Source organism: Camelus dromedarius, chromosome X (assembly GCF_036321535.1).
Source record: "Camelus dromedarius isolate mCamDro1 chromosome X, mCamDro1.pat, whole genome shotgun sequence".
NCBI classification, from domain to species: domain Eukaryota; kingdom Metazoa; phylum Chordata; class Mammalia; order Artiodactyla; family Camelidae; genus Camelus; species Camelus dromedarius.
Window position 1 is genome coordinate 10,919,241 of NC_087472.1, and position 19,092 is coordinate 10,938,332.

At 50.2% G+C, this 19,092-nt stretch overlaps 1 protein-coding gene across 2 annotated transcripts; it reads left to right on the forward strand.

Moving 5' to 3' along the window:
- Positions 1–3,436: 3,436 nt before the first annotated feature.
- SOX3 (SRY-box transcription factor 3) lies at positions 3,437–4,804 on the forward strand. 2 transcript variants are annotated; one of them, XM_064482837.1, is made up of 2 exons: positions 3,816–4,449; positions 4,537–4,804. In XM_064482837.1, exons 1-2 carry the CDS (start codon positions 3,869–3,871, stop codon positions 4,778–4,780), a joined length of 825 nt encoding a protein of 274 aa, XP_064338907.1. In that variant the 5' UTR covers positions 3,816–3,868; the 3' UTR covers positions 4,781–4,804. The 2 variants fall into 2 exon arrangements, with proteins under 2 accessions (XP_031300930.2, XP_064338907.1); XM_031445070.2 differs by having other exon boundaries at positions 3,437–4,804.
- The last annotated feature ends 14,288 nt before the right edge of the window (positions 4,805–19,092 follow it).

Here is a 19,092-nt window from a genome sequence, read left to right on the forward strand (position 1 = left end):
GGACAGCCCCTCTCCTGCTCTGCTCGCTACCAGCAGCTCTAAGGCACAACTGGTGAAAGTTTACTTTGCAGATGAGGCTCTTGGGACCCCTGATTTCTGCCAAGGCTCGAAACCGGAGGAAGGCAGAACAGAAGCACCCTAGGCGCCGGGAGCCCGCCGGGCCACCCATGCTGAAGCCTGGGTCCCCGAGTTTTGCGATAACCGGCCCTCTAAGGTGAGCTCTACTTCTGCCCCGCAGCGGAGCCAGCTGTCTCTCCTTGGAGGGTTGGGGCGACCTCGAAGTCCCGCAGGGCGGGAAGGGGGGCCTCTGGGTGAAGTTTCCAAAGGAAGCCAACAAACGGCGCTGTTGCCGCGCCCTGGGTCCTGGAAGCCCCAGGCCCAGCCCCAGTCCGAGGGAGCCGGGCGGGGGGAATGGGGAGGGGGTGCTTGGCCGGGTTCCCAGCCCGCCATCCGGGGCTCTGTATGCCGCCCACGGGCTCCCAGAGACCCCAAGGCCCAGAGAGATGCCGAACACGCTCTCTTCTCCGGGAGAGGTTGGGAAGGATTGGTCCTGAATCCCGCTGTGTCCCTCTGCTTTCCTCACTGGGTGCAGGGTGCGTGTCGGAGAAACCGGCTCCGATTCCGCCAACAGTCTTGCCTCCCTGCAGGCCCCGCCTGAACTGAGGACCCTCGGGCCGTAGTACCTGCTGCGGCACTTCTCCCGATCCCCGGCGAAGGTCGCGCCGCTCGGCTGGTGCCTGCCGCCGGTACTGCTCATTGGCCAAGAGAACAGTTTCCTTCCAGCATTCCCCCCATCTCCCCACGCCCATAAGAGGAACCTCGCTTGATTGGTGAAATGGTAGTTTGGGGTGAGGACGTTTCCTCAGAAATGTTGCGAAGGAAATTCAGCGTGACTCTTACCTGGGGCTGTGTAGGCCACCCCAGAGGTACCAGGCACAGACCGGTTTAATCACGGCCTCCTAGGGAAGCCTGGAGTGTCGACAGGGTGTCTGATCCTGGCAGGACTGCCATAAGTCTGGCAGAAGGATGTCATGTTGAAAATGAGCTTACCTATGCCGCGGGATAGGTGTGGTCAAATGACAAACAGCCGGGCACAGTGACTAGTTCCCCTGACAGTCTGCTATGGGGAGGAGTGCAGGCCGGGCACCGCATCCCTTGTCTAGGGAAATATGCAAACCAGGCGCTGTCACCACAACGGCTTACTTGGGTCCTAAAACTTGGAAAGTATCCTGACATCTGGCTACTGGACGCCAGGCCGCGCGTCGGTTGGGTAGTTTCTTAAAACGCGCTTCACTTAGCAACAGCCTCGGAGGCCCAGAGGGCATCTGGAGAAGGGCGGCAGGAGGGCAGGGCTATTGCACATTGACTTCTTTGGGAGAAGGTGGGTATGACTAGAAAAATTTGACTGTGTCAGCCAGTTTGGCAAGAAAACAGGTGCAGGTGGGGACTGCCGAATCATGACGTTTTCTGAGACATGCCTTCCAGTCCATGTCAGCTTAAGTGTACACACCTGTGCGCGTGCGTAGGTTCCCGTGCGCGCGCGCACACACACACACACAAGACATACACTGAACCATTCCACATCGTTTACTTTAAAACCCTAAATCCGTACACCCATTCAAACGATCACAGCCCTTAGCTGTGTACGTGTGCTTTCTTCCGTCCAGATGAGCAAGAGAATGTAGACCGGGTGGAACCCAAACTTAAGGGGAGGGGGTTTCAAGACCTCGGACTTACAGGAGAAGATGCCGCTGGGAGCTGGGATTCTGGTGCCAGCGATCTGCCAGTCCTAGGGCAGGCTGATCTGCTATGAGCCCCCCAGGCACAACGCCTTACTTTAAAAATTTGTGCAAGAAGGATGGAAGCTCCTGGCGTGCAGGCATCCCAGGATAGCCAGGTCTTGCATTAGCACTAAAGGGCTAAAAGCCTAGGTTTGGGAGTTGTTTTTTTTTTTTTTCCACACTTAGGATTTATGTCTTTCTTTTGGTTCCCCACCTTTCCAAGAGGCTGGCGGGGTTGGTGGGCCACACTGTGCGAACACCTTATTTCAGTCTCTGCCACTTATGCCTGGCTGGCTTCTCCTTCCCACCCGTCGCCTAGGGCGGCTCCAGGAGTTTCAAACGCTGTGCCACTCGCTGGCGGAGGCGATAGTTGGAGTTCTCTCTCCCCGCAGCCCAGGTTCCCGCGCCGCTACCCGACATGCGGGTGAATGTCGCGCTCCGAGTCTCGAAGCTCCTGTCAGGAAGACTGTAAAACAAAAAAGAAGGACCGAATACGTTAGCAGAGCCTGATCCCCGGGGAGGCGGCGCGGCTGCGCGGCGAGAGCAGCGCTCACTGGTCCTGGCAGGTGCGCGGCCAGTGGAGGGGGCCCGGCGGTTCGCCTCGAGGACGGCCTCGGCTCCTCTCCGGCCACCGTCCACCCCCCTCCAAGAAACTTTTCTTTCACTTGGAGAGGCTCCGTGTTGCCATGAAAACGGATTTTCCAAGGGGCCCGACCCTCCCCCTCAGGGGCATCGGACTGGAAAAACCGAAATGGCCAGAGAGCAGAGACAAAAAGGGGCCGCTAAGCGGGGGCCCGGAGAAGAGAGCCGAGGCCGGTTCACCCCTTCCACCCCACACACACTACCCGCACCACCGCCTGTGAGCGCCTCGGCCCAGCCCCGGCAGCGGGCGTCTGACCGCGCGCCCTCCTCACACAAACCACCAGAGAGCCTCAAGCCTTCGTTCGCTCCGCGGTCCCGAAAACTGTCTCCCGTGCCCCGGTCCCTGACGCCCGCTCTGTCCTGGGTGCGCGGGCTCGCGGCTTCCCGACGGAGGATCGGGCTGGACAGAGGCTGGTTCCAGGGAGGGCTTTTGGAGCCGCAGCCCAGGGTACCTCCGCTGCGCTCTGAGTCCCCAAGCCCTCTTGGGTAGCTGGCGATGCCCAGTGTCCCTAGCGCTGGCAGCAGAAGCGATTGGAGGACCTCCGCTCAGACAGCGGGAAGCTTCGCAGGGTGGCCCCGGGACCGGGAGCCCCTTGGCCCTGACAGGGCTGCAAAGTTGTTTTCTGAACCCCGTGGGCGCCCCTCTGTCCCCTCTCCCCGAAACCTGCTCCCGCGCCCCCTCCCCCCTCCGTCACCTCCTCCAGTTTCGTTCTTTCAAACTTTTTTGAGACCCTAATTGGTGGTCTCTGAGCGGCTCTCCGGGACTCCCGCCTCCTGAATAACTCTCATCACGTCACCGGGCCCAAGAGGGGCGTGGGGGGTGAACGAAAGGACTCCCCGAACTTTTTTTTCCTGCGGGGCCGAACGGGGGCTCCGTGATGATTGGCCAGGGCGCATCACTGCGAGCCTGTCAATCACTAGGCCTCCCGGTGGCGAGGGGCGGACCGAGCCCCAACCCCGGGGGATCGGAGCAGGTATATAAGAGGCCTGGCGAGCGCCCGGCCAGACTGCGAATGCGACCAGCCCGAGACAACGCCTCAGGTGCGAGTAGCCTGCGGGTTCCCGCTGACTTGGCGCGGAGCACTTCAGCAAGCCTGCCCTTCCCGCCCGACCCGCTGGCCCACCGGCCCCCAAGCACCCCACCGACGGAGTCCCCGGGCCTTTTCACCGTGGCCGCTCCAGCCCCGGGAGCGCCTTCTCCTCCCGCCACTCTGGCGCACCTTCTTCCCGCCCCGGCCATGTACAGCCTGCTGGAGACTGAGCTCAAGAACCCGGTGGGGCCACCCACCCCGGCGGCAGGCGCGGGCGGCCCCGCAGCCCCGGGCGGTGCGGGCAAGAACAGTGCGAACGCAGCCGGCGGCGCGAACGCAGGCGGCGGCAGCGGCGGTGGCGTGAGCGCCGGCGGCGGCGGCGGGGGCAGCGATCAGGACCGCGTGAAGCGGCCCATGAACGCCTTCATGGTGTGGTCCCGCGGGCAGCGGCGCAAGATGGCCCTGGAGAACCCCAAGATGCACAACTCTGAGATCAGCAAGCGCTTGGGCGCCGACTGGAAACTGCTGACCGACGCCGAGAAGCGGCCGTTCATCGACGAGGCCAAGCGGCTGCGCGCCGTGCACATGAAAGAGTACCCGGACTACAAGTACCGGCCGCGCCGCAAGACCAAGACGCTGCTCAAGAAGGACAAGTACTCCCTACCCGGCGGCCTGCTGCCCCCCGGCGCTGCAGCTGCCGCAGCCGCGGCTGCTGCCGCCGCGGCCGCCAGCAGCCCGGTGGGCGTGGGCCAGCGCCTGGACACATACACACACGTGAACGGCTGGGCCAACGGCGCGTACTCGCTGGTGCAGGAGCAGCTGGGCTACGCGCAGCCCGCGACCATGAGCAGCCCGCCGCCGCCGCCCGCGCTGCCGCAGATGCACCGCTACGACATGGCCGGCCTGCAGTACAGCCCCATGATGCCGCCGGGCGCCCAGAGCTACATGAACGCCGCCGCGGCGGCCGCCGCCGCCTCGGGCTACGGGGGCATGGCGCCCTCAGCCGCGGCCGCCGCGGCCGCCGCCTACGGGCAGCAGCCCGCCACCGCCGCGGCCGCCGCCGCCGCCGCCGCCGCCATGAGCCTGGGCCCTATGGGCACGGTGGTGAAGACCGAGCCCAGCTCGCCGCCGCCCGCCATCGCGTCGCACTCGCAGCGCGCGTGCCTCGGCGACCTGCGCGACATGATCAGCATGTACCTGCCGCCTGGCGGAGACGCGGCCGACGCCGCCTCGCCGCTACCGGGCGGCCGCCTGCACAGCGTGCACCAGCACTACCAGGGCGCCGGGACTGCCGTCAACGGAACGGTGCCTCTGACCCACATCTGAGCGCCGGCCTGCGCTCGCCGCCCCTCCGCCCCACCCCGACCCCGCACCCCCGAGTTGGGACGCCTTGTTGTTTAGCTTTGCTTGCCTGGGACTGTTGCCTTGTACCGATGCTGGGGAGGACAGAAAGTTTTGCTGTAGCTGTCGGGTTTTGTACAAAAGCAAAGAGTCCGGAGCGGCGGAAATGGGACTTTCTAGAGCTCGCCTGCCCCTCCCTCCCCTTTTGTAGGCTGGGAATCGCTGTGTTGTTTGCAAAGAAAAAGCCGCCCCCCTCCTCCTCCTCCTGGGTTCCTGGGTTTTTCTGTTGCATTTGAAAATGTTGTCTCTTTAGTTTGCAGTTAGCCGAGGAGTGAGTGAATGGGAGAGACGTACTCTCAGGGGAGGCTAGCCTGAGAACTGCAACGCCTCCTCCCCCAGTCGCGTTGCATCTGTTTTCCTCGTGGGCTTTAGGGGGGCTGACCGCGCGGAGTCGCGCGGCAGCTAAGGCCGCTGTTAATTTATAGCCAGGTGTGCGTGTGTCTGCCGCCTCGCCGCCCCTGGCCGCGGGACACCTTCTGTCCAGTCCGCATTTAGGCTGTTGAGTTGGTGATTTCTGCCGTGATTTGTTGGATATTTCGTCGCGCTAATGTATTTGGATTTCGTTTGGGTGGTAGGGAAGGGGCTATTTTGTTTCAGGTTTTTCAAGGTTTTACTCTTAATTCCTAAATGAGAGATCAATAAATTTTATAACCAACATGGTGGAGTCCTGGTAATTTTGCGGGCCTGAAACTTTAGGTGCGGGTTGGGGAGGGGACCAGCATTCGGTGTTCTGATCGTGGTCCGGTCGCGGGGCCGGGTGGGAGCGGGGTCCTGGGGGGAGGCGAGCGTGATCTGAAATGGTTTCTTCTGGTGATCCCAAACGCTGCGGCTCCCGATATTTTCAACTGAAACTGAGGAGAAAGCGGTCTGTCTTCCTGAGAGCGTCTCCTGGGAGCGAGCACACGCTGGCTGCGGCGAGCACCCCGCGGCCACGCACCTGTTGATCGCGGCGAGCGGCCGCGGGAGGAGAGCCCGCCCGGGCGGGGAGGGACCGCCGCGGCCGCGGACACCGGCCCCCAAAGCCGCACCTTTACCTTTGTGCACTGGGGCGGGAAGACACTCGAGCCAAGCTGAAATATTTACAAAACGAAAACCCTTCGGAAATCTCAATTAGTCTATTAAAAATAAATGGTTACAAGAATCCTTGGCAGGAAACAAGTACGTTTCAACCGCGGCGGCGGAGCCAGCATTCAACACTGGAAGGTGTGTTTTTGAAAAGTCCCTCTTAACATTTTAAGAGAGCGTCAAACTTCTCCAGTGGCTTTTTCTTTTTGACTTGTCAACTCGGTAAACTTGTTTTCCACCAGAGGCTCCCTCTCATCCCCAGCCTCGAGCCCGCTTTCGACTCCTTCCTTCCCCCAACTCTCCCTCAGTCCCTGACCCTTGGGCATTCCACTGTGCCCCCCGAAAGGCCTTTCGTTTCGCGCCTGGCCACACGGCCCCAGTGTATCTGTTTGGGGCCTAAGAAGAAAACAAATAGAACCAGTGTTTTTTCACCCCCTCCTCAGCTGTTTGAGGTGATTTCCTTAATCCCTCTAATCCTGTTACCTCGCTATCCCAGAATAACTAAACTCGGGCTTTCCAATAAACTCGGCCCGGTGGACTGTTTTTTATCCTCATCCACTCCTGACCACAGGTTTCTTTGCTTGAGGTCTGCTGGACTCTGGGCGACAGAATCTCCCGTAAATTGGTCCGAATTCCACATTTCCAACCGGCTTCCTTTGTGCGGGCCAGCCATTCACCTGCGAGCCGGGGCGGGCCTCGGGGGGAGGGGCGGGGGCTCTCTGCGGCTTCGGGGGTCGTGGCCGCTTTTTACACTTCACTGCGGATCCTGGAGACTAAGCTCACCATGCCTCTGGGAGAAAGGTCGGGTCTCCCAGGAAAGGCAGCACCACCCCTCCCCCGCAGACGATGGCACTGCCTCCCCCACCCCGGACTGTACCTCACCGTGTGGGAGGGCCCTCGGCGGTGATTTACAGACCCTCCACCCGGGGCTGCTCCGGGGCCTGCAGCGTCCCGGCATGGACGAGGCCTCCGTACCCCGCTCTCCTCTCGCCGCCCCAGGGCCACGGACCTCGGACCCCTCGGAGCCGGTCGGTGCCGCAGCCCTAGCTGCAGTGATTGGAGCGAAGCCACAGGCGGCCAGGCCGGCGGGCCTCACGCCCCCTCCCCCGTGCCCCGCGTCCCAGGGGCGGGAGGAAACTCTCTTGTCATATCCACCCCCTATTAATATCTTTCACAGTGTTTGGGCCTCCGTAAAATACCTGTCCGTAGGTTACTCTGGGTTCAAATTGCTCGCAATTGTGGACACAAGTTTGGTCTGAAAGACTCCAGGAAAGGGAGGGTGAAAACAAGCAATTCCGCCCCACTGAGGGGGCGGTGCCAACGCGGGAATAAACTGACACTGCTTCTTTCGAAGAGTCCATTGTGCTGCTGCCTTCTTAGAAGTGCCAGGGTCACCCTTTCAGCCGGTCTCACACACTGCTCACTCCCTCTCTAAACATCCATGGCTTTGTGTTCTACTTTGTCTGATTTCCAAATTGCCTTGAAGAGAAAGGATTTCATCAATCAGCACATTTGGAGGATTTAAATATAGATGAAAGATAATTGTTTTTTAACTTCAGCAACAGAGAAGAGAACTGGACTGGACTGGAGTGAAACTCCCATCTTCCAGGCCAGAGTTTTCAGACTAGAGCATCCCCTCCCCCTCTCCCCCTCCTCCCCTGCACGTTTCTACCAGGACAGTTGCCCGTTAATCTGCTTTATAGATGAAGATTCCGGGAAATTTTAATTTGAAATCAGGGCTCTGCTGCTTAAATGGCAACCATAACAAAATCTGGTCAATCCCCAGCTCCTGCCTCCTCCGGCTCCTCTTACGTATGAGGAAACTGGCTCCTCAAGGGGCAATGACTGCGCTGAAGGTTGCTTAGCTGGTTCTCTGGCCGCTAGGCTCCCAGACCTGGAGGGCTCTCGGCGCTGCCACAAGATGGAGAGAAACCGATGAAATCCCAGCCCCAGCTGCCTCTCAAGCCCTTAATCCAGAGGGGTCGCTGGAGAAAAGAGGTAATTCCTGACACACACCTAGTAGCCACTGCTTGGCGAAAGGTGAAGCGATGTGGGGAGGACAAGGTGCTTATAGAAGGAAAAACTGGCCCACCTTTTAGCTTTCCCTGACAGGTGGGGTTATCCTACATTAATCTCCCTTCTAAAAATCTACAGGGGGCAAGGGCATCCAAAGATGCAGGTAGAGGTTTTTAAACAAAGACGTTCATCACAGACCTCCTTACAACAGTAAAAGTTACCGACAACCCAACTGTCCAACAGATAGGACAAGGTTATGTAAAATACGTTTTCCAAAATAGACTCTTTTGCAGATATTAAAAATTGTGTGTGGAGAGATTTTAAGGGAACTGCTTAAAACAAAGTGAGAAGAGCAAGACGCAGACGAGTATATTCAGTACGTCTGATCTATTTAAAAATCAACATATATGACTGGGAAAATACACAAAAATTAGGAATACTGGTTCGTCTTCTTTCTATTTATTTGTACTTTCCAGTTTCCTCTGATAGGACTGTATGTCTGTCATCACCAGAAAAGGCAGCTTTCAAATATCTTCTCTCCCAATCACAAACACAGAAATGTGTCTCCTCGTGAAAGAAGAAAGTTCAAGCTTTCCCTTGGTGTGTTTTGGGGCGAGGAGGGGGCGGGGAGCCCCAAGAGCAGTAATTCCCTAGCTCTCCTCCGGGCTGGGGCCTGCAGTGAACACACCAGAGCAACCCCCTGCCAAGCGCCCTGCTCCGTAGCGGGAGCAGGAGCAGATTAGTGACGGCTCCGTCATTCTTCAGACCCACTCACTGGAGAAAAAGACCTCCTTGGGAGCCAAGCTGAACAGCTTGGGCCGCGGGAAGCCCGGGCCACTGAGGAACCAGAAGGCCCTTAAACCCAGGGGCCTGAGGCACGCTCACTGCCCTCTTGGGGCGGGGGGTGGAGAGCAAGCCCAGGCTTTGGGTCCTGGGCCAGGCAGGGGAGGGGTGAGGTGAGCTCCCCACGGCACCCCTGCAGCTGGATGGAACACGATATGCTGTGTTCCTCTGCCTCATCACTACCGTCTTCATCCACACCACCGTCACTGCTGGCTGGACCGCTGCCATGGCTTCCTGTTTGTTCTCCCTGCGTCCACTCTGCTCCCCACCAATACATCCTCCCTAGAGCATTCCCTCCACTTTTCAAACGTAAATCCAATCACTGTCCCTTCCCTTCCTCATAATCTTCTGGTGGCTTCATACTGAGTGCTCTTGGAAAAAAGTCCCAACTCCTCTAAAGCTTTGCCCAATCAACTGCATGGACTTTCACTCAGCCCTCAACCCCTGCCAGGATCCGGTTGAGAAATGCTTGTGGAATAAATAAATCACGGTAATTTTCTCAGATAAAGATTATTGTGCACAGGGCACATTTTATTTTGCATCATCAGGATTTTCCCAAATCTCCACATTAAGCACCAACTTCCTGACAATTAAAAAAATCTACTAGCAAAAATATATAACTTCTTTCTTGCCTCAGGGCTTTTGAACTTGCAGTTCCCCTTTCCTGTAATGTTCTTTCCCAAGCTCTTCCCTCAAATAGTCCCACGTCCTCTGGAAGATCTCAGTTTTAGCATCACTTCTGGGAAGGCTTCCATGGTGCCCTCCTCCAGAACAGGACAGGTCTCCTTGTTACAAGCTCTCATAGCACTGGGTACCTTTTCCCAGCACTGATGCCAGTGGTTATTTTACATTTATTTTTGTGATCCTGCCTATCGTTGGTCTCTCTCCTAGTCTGTAAGTTCCATGAGGGCAAAGACTGTGCCTGGTTTGTTCACCAGTACCTAGCACAACCCCTATTCCATATTAGACTCTCAAAAATACATGTGGCAGAAAGAACTCTAATTCAAAAAGATACATGCACTCCAATGTTCATAGCAGCACTATTTACAATAGCCAAGTAGCCAAGACATAGAAACAACCTAAATGTCCATCAACAGATGACTGGATAAAGAAGATGTGGTATATATATACAATGGAATATTACTCAGCCATAAAAAGAATGAAATAATGCCATTTGCAGCAACATGGATGGACCTAGAGATTACCATACTAAGTGAAGTAAGTCAGACAGAAAAAGACAAATGGCATATGATATCAATTATATGAAGAATCTAAAAAAAAAAAAAGACACAAATGAACTTATTTACAAAACAGAAACAGATTCACAGACATAGAAAACAAACCTATGGTTACCAGGGGGGAAAGGGGGTGGGAAGGGATAACTTGGGAGTTTGAGATCTGCAGATACTAACTATTATATATAAAATAGGTAAACAATGAGTTTCTACTGTATAGCACAGGGAACTATATTTAATATCCTGTACTAACCTATAATGAAGAAGAATATGAAAATGAATATATGTATGTATATGTATGATGGAAACATTATGCTGTACACCAGAAACTGACATAACATTGTAAACTGACTATAGTTCAATTTAAAAAATGTATATATGTGGAGTGTTTACTGTATGTTTAAGAAATGGGGGCTCTTGGGGCTTGAAGCTAACAGGATGAATGCAAGCCCATGAAAGTCAAGGCTGAATCTGCGACCTTGGCTCCATCCTTTACCAGCTATAGGCTCTTGAGGACATCACTTACACTGAGCCTCAAATGGGAGTAACAATGTCTCTGGTCTTTTTTAAAAAAAGATGCTTCGAGACCTGAGCACGGTGTCTGGCACACAGCCATTGTGGAGTATGTATTAGTGATAATTAGCACCTTTCTTAGGGAGCCTCTGTTGACTCTTCAAGGAGGAGCTAGTGTTCTCTGGTCAAATTGTGTATTTCCCAGCATGACAAGTGATGTTTTTTTCATTGCTGAGGCCAGTTCTTGCTATAGAAAGAAGGGAAAATAAGACATCATCATGAAAAATGAACAAATCATATGACACCAAAAACATAAACACAAATGAAAAAATAGATAAATTGGACTTCATCAAAATTAAACTTTTTTGCTTCAAAGGACACCATCAACAAAGTGAAGAGATAACCCACAGAATAGGAAAAAATATGCACAAATTGTATATCCTACGATTGTATCTAGAGTTGTTTCTAGACTATATAAAGACTTAAAACTCAATAATAAAAAATTACCCAATTAAAAATGGGCAAAGGACTTGAATAGGCATTTTTTTCTTTCTTTTTTTGGGGGGGGTATTTTATTTTTTTAAACATTTTTTACTGAGTTATAATCACTTTACAATGTTGTGTCAATTTCCAGTGTAGAGCACAATTTTTCAGTTATACATGAACATATATATATTCATTGTCACATTTTTTTTTGCTATGAGCTACCACAAGATCTTGTATATACTTCCCTGTGCTATACAGTATAATCTTGTTTATCTATTCTACATTTTGAAATCCCAGTCTGTCCCTTCCCACCCCCCGCCCCCTTGGCAACCACAAGTTTGCATTCTATGTCTATGAGTCTGTTTCTGTTTTGTATTTATATTTTGGGTTTTTTTCTAAAGGAAATATACAAACGGGCAACAAGCATATGAAAAAGTGCTCAACATCATTAGTCAACAGAGAACTGCAAATCAAAACCTCGAGGAGACACCACTTCACATCAGCTAGGATGGCTGTAGTAATAACTTAAAAATAGGCAATAATGAGTGCTGCTGAGGATGGAGAGAAACTTGAATCCTCATATGGTGCTGATGGAAATGTAAAGTGGTAAAGCCACTTTGAGAAACAGTCTGACAGTTCTTCTAAAGGTTAAACACCAAGTTACCATCTGATCCAGAAATTTTACTCCCAGGGATAACAAAAACATATGTCCACACAAAAATGGGTACACTAATGTTCACAGCAGCATTATTCATAATAGCCAAAAAGTGGAAACCTAATTGTTTATTAACTGATTAATGGATGAATAAAATGGTATATTCATACTATGAAATATTATTCTGCAATAAAAAGAAATTGAGTACTTGTATATATACCAGGTTAGTATACATACATGTATTACCTAGCTCTGTCAACTGATGAAGAGGCCTAGGAACAGTGACATCCCAGTAGCGACAAACACATCGAGAATCCAGATCTTAGTGTCTCATATCATTCTTCAGTAAAAGGAACCAGGGATCTTTGGGAAATGGATGATTCTAGGACTAGGAACAGAAAGACACAAAATGAGTCTGGAGCATCCTGCAGAGAAGTGTGCACTACTCATGGTGAGTCCGTTCCAAAGAGAGTAATATGGATGGGGGGGGGGAGTGTAACTTTGCAGCAGAGAAGTCTGCAAAGCCTACCTCAGCCAAAAGAGCAAAGTCAACATCAGCAGTGATGTCATGGTGATCGTAAGCACCCTTGATGTGATGAGATAAAAATGGCACTTATCCGGTGTGGTCTTCCTCCCCTCAAACCATCATCAATCTAATCATGAGAAAAACATCTGACAAATCCTAACTGAGGATACTCTACAAACTATCTGACCAGAAATCCTCAAAACTGTCAATGTCACCCAAAACAAGGAAAGTCTGAGAAACTGTCATAGCCAAGAGGAGCCTAAGGAAGTAGGGTAGATGGAAAAGAGCAAATCGTTACCAAAGGGGAAACAAAATAATCTTTTCAGTTACTAAAAACCTAGATTACATCTCCAAGTGGGTTCTTGTGGTAGCAACTCTGCTCAAAGCTCATTTTAAAAGCACTTTGTGGGTTAAAGGAAATCTTCATTGAGAAAAAAGGCTCCTGTTTAAAAAAAAAATAATTAAGAGCTCATTTATTTTTAAAACATGTTATTCTCTATGGAAATGTCAATAAAATTTAGAAGTTTAAATGAGCATGTATATTTTAGTCTTAAATTTGGTTAATATCCTTTTATATGTGAATCTTGGAAATACCTGATGAGCAAAAATAAAACATGCATGATACTCAGTAGACATTATTCAAAACATCTACTGAACTTTCATTTTTATTTAACTATGAAACCACTAGGGACTTTTGAAATGTGTTTGAAAAGCTTTCTCAAAGTCCAAGATTTATTTATTCCATACCCATTTTTAAGGCATTGTATGTTTCAGGAAGTATGCAAGGATCTGGGACAACAGGAAGTCATGGGGCTTACAATATAGGGTTGGAGAAACATGGTCAACAGGGGACTCGGTCTCAAGATAGAATAAAATGGGAGCCATTCCACATAGAACCAGGATTTGCGAGAAGCCGAAGAAGGGGCTTCCTGGAGAAGAGACCATTTAAGCTGAACCTTCTACAGCGTGTAGGGCTTTTATAGGAAGAGAAGGAGTGCTGGACATTTCAGGCTGATAGAACAGCGTGAGAAAGACACAGTCATATATCCTGGAGTCAGGGACTTCGTGTGGTTAAGCAGCGTGGCTGCAGAGAAAGCAGGTGGCAGGGTGTTGTGGGAAATGAGCCTGGAGAGCCAAAAAAGTTCCTACTTGTGGGCTGTGAATGCCACGCTCAGGTCCCCTATCCTGTACTCAGTGGGAACTGCAGAAGGATTTTGTTCAGTGCTTTATAAAGACCAAGCTGAAGGCAGTGTGAAGGACACACTGGAGAAAGAAGAGATTGGAGGCAGGGAGATTAGCCAAGAGGTTTCATTTTGCTTCAGGCAAGAGAGAAAGGCCTGACTGGGTACAGTGGCAGTGAGACTGAGAAGTGGCAGGATCCAGAGACAGGAATCTCTTTTGTACCCTGGGTGGGGTGCATAGACAGAGGGGGTGGCATAAACAGAGAGAGAGAGATCACAAGCAAAGGAGTCTAAGTTCTTAACCATTTTTTTTCAGTTTGGTGCTGTCTGATTCTGCACACAGTCACAATCATTCACATACACATCACTTTTGTTCAAAAGAACCATGGCTCCATCAAATTTAATGTGGTTTTTAAATGGTAATAAAAGTCAATTCCATCCACTAATATTGCTCAGTTGAAAAGAATTCTCTCTACTTGTTGCTTCATTAATTGCTCAGTTGAAATACCATGGATTATTTGCAAGTGTACAGTTTGAAATGTTCAGAATTAGTCAGTCCACTGTATTCTAAAAAGACCTCTAAGGTGCCTTCTAACTTTAAGATTCTTCTACCAGTCTTTAGGTGCAGGAACAGGATATCTGTAACTGTCAAAAGCCCCAAGCAGTTCAGCAAAACTGGAATGGTAACAAGCTTCTGTGCTCACACCCTGGGTAGGATAGTAGTGTCAACACCTCCAGCAGAGCTGATAGAGCTGTCTTTCAGTCTGTCTGCAGGCTCTGTTTACATTCTGCAGGTTAGCTAGGAACACTCTCACCACCGCCACCCCTTGAAAAAGATCTCTGGGTCAACTTGACATCTTCTAGACTCTCCGTGTACTGTATTTCTTCCTGTAACAAGCTCTCCCGCTATGTTACTTTATATGATTTCTTGGCGAAGAATAAATTAGGCTGAGTGTGTAAACAACATATAAACTCTAGGGATGTTGCCAATAATTGCAAGCAATGAAAATCAACAGCAGATTTGCACAGCAGTCTCCCAGCTGGAACTCGGCCGATTTGGAGAGGGCTCCGGTAGACCTGAAAAGTGGAGAAATTCACTCACGTTTGGAGTCTTTAGTGAGGAAAACTGGGACGCCAATATGGCTGCAAAGTGAAGGAAAAGCATTTTACAATGGGAGGTAACTGCTTGGGAGAAGATATACATAGAGTGCACACACACACACATACACAAAGGCCAACACTTGTCTGATGATAAAGGACATTCTCTAAACTGTTGAACACCTCCAGGGATCTAGCCTTGGTCTTTGCACTTTCTGAGCTCCCTCTCCATTGAGAGTCCCAAAAGTCTGTATGGTTTTCCTGAGTCTCAGACCTTTGGATCCAACTGCCCCTTGAATATATTTACTGGTGTGTCCCATGGTCCTTCAAAGTTTGACTGGATCAAACTAACTCATCATTTTCCTTCTCAAACTAACACTGCCTCTATTTTCCATCTCAATGAAACAGCACCCGTGTCTGCCTAGACATTTCTTTCCCCCTCTCACTCTAACCCAACTTCCTACCATTTCCGGGATCCATCTGCTCTTCATCCTCATTCCCTTAGTTGGGGCTTGTTGTTACTTACCATTGCCGTGTAAGAAATTACCCCAAATGTTAGCAGCATAAAACAACAGATACTAATCACTCACCATTTCTGTTGCTACGAATCCAGGCCTGGCTTAGCAGGCTCAGGGTCTCTCACAGGCTGCAGTCAAGGTGTTGGTTGGGACGACAGTTGTGTCAAGGCTCCACTGGAGTAGGATCTGTTTCCATGGTCACTGATGTGGCTGTTGCTGACCTGCCTCAGAAGATCCACTTCCCAGCTCACTCAAGTGGCTGCAAACAGGCCTCTGGTCCTAGCTGGTTTTCGACCAGAGACAATGGCTATTTGCCATCTGGGCCTCTCCACAGGACAGTTCACAATATGGCAGCTGGCTTTGTAAGTCAGTCTTTCTGTAACCTAATCTTGGAAGTGACATCCTGCCATCTTTGTTGTATTCAGTTCTTAGGAGCAGGACACTAGGTCCGGCCTGTACTCGAGGGGAGGAGCTTACACAGGGCATGACTATCAGGAGGTGGAGACCATCGTCCACCAGAGGGCCCTGGTTCTTTGTCTGGACTGTAACCCGTGCAGTAGCATCCTGACTGGTCCGCAGGCCTCCGGAGTCTCCCCACTCCACATCCTCCTCCGTACTGGGACCTGGGTGATGGTCCTGCGGAAACAGTCTAATTATGCAATCCCACTTCTAAAAACCTCTGTTGGCAACTTGTGCTGCCCACAGGGCAAAGTCCAAACTCCTTGACAAGACATTCAAGGCCCTCCACAATCTGTTCTTGGCTTCTTAGCTCTGTAGCCTCATTTCCCACCACCAACCACCTCCCAACAGCGATACCAAACTCCCCATGGCTCCCAGGTTCCCAGAAATGAGCCGAGTTCTTTCTGAGCCTTCCACAACTTGAAGTGACTCCACTCGCCACCTCATCCTATTTTCTGCCCCTCATCCTTCAGGGTGCAGCTTCAGAGGTACCTCCTCTGAGACACTTGCCCTGACTCTCTCCGCCTTCGTGTTCCCTGAGCTCTCTGGAGGGAGCGCTCTTCGAGGAAGTCGCACGGTGCCGGGCACGTGCTATGAGGCCCTTGATGGAGGTTTGCCATTTTGTTCAATGAAATCAAATAATGCTAGGGCTATAAGGAATTTTAAAAAGAGGAAAGAAAAAAAAGAGCGTAGATCCCTGACATTCAAACAAGGAAGGCCCTGAAGGGCCTGAGAAGGGAAAGGAGAGGGCTTGTCCAAGGTCATTGTGCTATTCGGTAGCAGAGCTGGGACAACTTACTAGCTCAGCCAGAGCTGCTCACCCCAACTCAAGGGCTCTTTCTACTATTACCAAAGCAACTTCACCGCTTCCGGCTCCCTGTGGCCCCTTGAAATCTCTGATTCTCTGAAGGTGGGAAAAAAATGTTTAATCAGAGTTCTTCAGGTGATGTCTCTCTAATCCTCTTTAGGTCCATGTTAAGCCCTAGGGCTATCTCCAGCTTGTGTGAACAGGACTTCCTTTATGGTAAGATGGTGAGAATCACATTCTAATCTTGGGTAGAGAAATCTGAAGAAATTCTCTCCACTTGGTTTTTGTGGGAGGGCTGACTTCACGGGTGTGTATGGGTCCTGAGGACCACACTTGGGCCTCCCCCAGTGGTTGTGTTCTTCTCCATTTTCTGTGGGTCCACCCAGCACTCTCCTTTCTGGGTACGTGGATTTTCCTTTCCAGGGTGACAAAATCCAGGACACTCACAAGGAGAAATATACAGGCCGCAGAGGGTGCTCCTTTCCTTCTTCCTTTCGTACCGAATACATCCTTAACATACCAAAAAGAGCCGTCCCAGAGATAACAGGGACTTGCAGCATGTGCTGCCTGAGGAGCTACAGCAGCGGCGGCAATCCCAGTGACAGTCCAGTCCCCGAAATCAGCCAGAACGAGGAATCTGACAGGAGGTGCTGAGGAGGAATACGCTGCAACAGCTCAAGAGGTGCTGATGTGGGGAGGGCCGTGGCAGGGCAGCTGGTTGTTTTAAAATCCTAACGATATGGCTAGGTCCTTGTTAGATACCGTGTGCTTTCAGTGGGCAGAGGAGAGAACCGAGGCTCCAATGACTGACCCAGCAAGTAAATCTTTCAGGTCTTGAGCACCGTGATCAGACTTCAAAGTTCAGCTCCTTCCAAGGGCCAGACATCAGTTTGCTTTCCTTGAGCATGTTTTGTTAACCTCTCTGAGACTCAAGTGACTTGTCTGTAAAATGCGGATAAAGCAGTACTTATGCTATAGCATTGCTTTAAGTTTAAATCACTTGATGCATGTAAAGGGCTTACCATTCAACACATGGAAATTTTTACTTTTATTAATACAGCCCTACGATCCAAAATGCCCACATTCCAAATGAACATTAGACTATGACCTCTAATATATCAACCCATGGAGCTTTCCAAGCCAGCTACTCTGCTTACTAGCTGTGTGGCCTTGGGCATGTTTCCTAACCTCTCTGAGCCTCCAATTTCCTTATCTGTAAAATGGGGATAATAATGGTTTTGGCTTTATAGAGTTGTAAAAAGATTCAATAAAAAACTTAGCACAAGGCCTGGTATATAGTGTGATAATGATTCTATTCATAGCCTTTCTACAGCTTCATGAAACCCAGGTTTACTGCTCCAGTGGAAGGAGCACAGGCTTTGCTATCAGGCAGATCTTATTAATTAATTTATTTACTTATTTATTTATTCATTTATTTAACAGAGGTACTGGGGATTGAATCCAGGACCTCGTGTATGCTAAGCACGCACTCTACCACTGAGCCATACACCCTCCTCCCACCTGGCAGATCTTAGTTTGAGATGTTTATAGTGTAAATTCCAGAATCCCAGTGCCTGCGTTTCAATCTCAGCTCCATCACTTACTAGCTGTATGACCGTGCGTAGGAACTTGAACTAAAAGTCAAAGATTCATCTTAGAACTTTGCTTACATTTCAATAACACAGTAGCCATAGAATATTCTTAGGTCTGAATGGAAGTCTTAGCAGTATATTTATTTTCAGAAGTGGTTTCTGTAATTTTGTAAGCTTTTTTCACAGCCCCTGTGCATTATTTTGACCTCTCTATCCATCGGCTTCCTCACCTGTAACATGCTGATTATAATAGCACATACTTCAGAGTTGTGCTGTGGCCATCCACCCAAAGTTTGGTGCCAATGTCAAGACTGATGCTGCCAAACACACACCAGGAGGGTATGAAAAGGTTTATTAATTACATAATGGGCTTTTTCCTGGGGAGAGTAGGGCAGGCTTCCAAGCTGTTCCAAAAATGGCTTGAGAGAGCAAGGAAAGAAGACTGGGCAGGGGGTTTTATTGTGGTTAGTGGGTGGGATGGAGTTGGAGGCTCCTGCAGGTGGGTAGAGCCTTGTCTGGTTTGAATCTCCTGCCTGGCACTAAAGGTGGGGGTGCCCAAGCTTTTTTATCAGCTTGCCCAGGGATGAGGAACAATGGGAACTGGGGGAGATTTAAAAGCTGTCAGTAGTGCAGGTATATATAGAATAGATAAATAAGATTATACTGTATAGCACAGGGAAATGTATACAAGATCTTGTGGTAGCTCATGGTGAAAAAGGATGTGACAATGAATATATGTATGTTCATGTATAACTGAAAAATTGTGCTCTATGCTGGAAATTGATACAACACTGTAAACTGACTATAACTCAATTTAAAAAAAGCTGTCATTAGTCAAACATCACAAAAATGTAGTTACCATATGATCCAGCAATCCCACTCCTGGGCATATATCCAGAGAAAACTAATTCAAAAAGATACATGCACCCCATTGTTCACAGCAGCACTATTTACAACAGCCAAGACATGGGAGCCACTTAAATGTCCATCAACAGATGACTGAATAAAGAAGATGTGGCGTATATTTATGTATATAGATATATATAATGGATATGTATATATAATGGAATATTAGTCATCCATAAAAAAGAATGAAATAATGCACTTGCAGCAACATGGATGGATCTAGAGGTTATCATACTGAGTGGAGTAAGTCAGACAGAGAAAGACAAATATCATATGAAATCACTTATATGTGAAATCTTAAAAATGATACAGATGAACTAATTTACAAAACATAAA

Coding starts and splice junctions, on each gene's coding strand:
- SOX3 (XM_031445070.2), top strand. CDS start 3,437: ATGCGACCAGCCCGAGACAACGCCTCAGGTGCGAGTAGCCTGCGGGTT.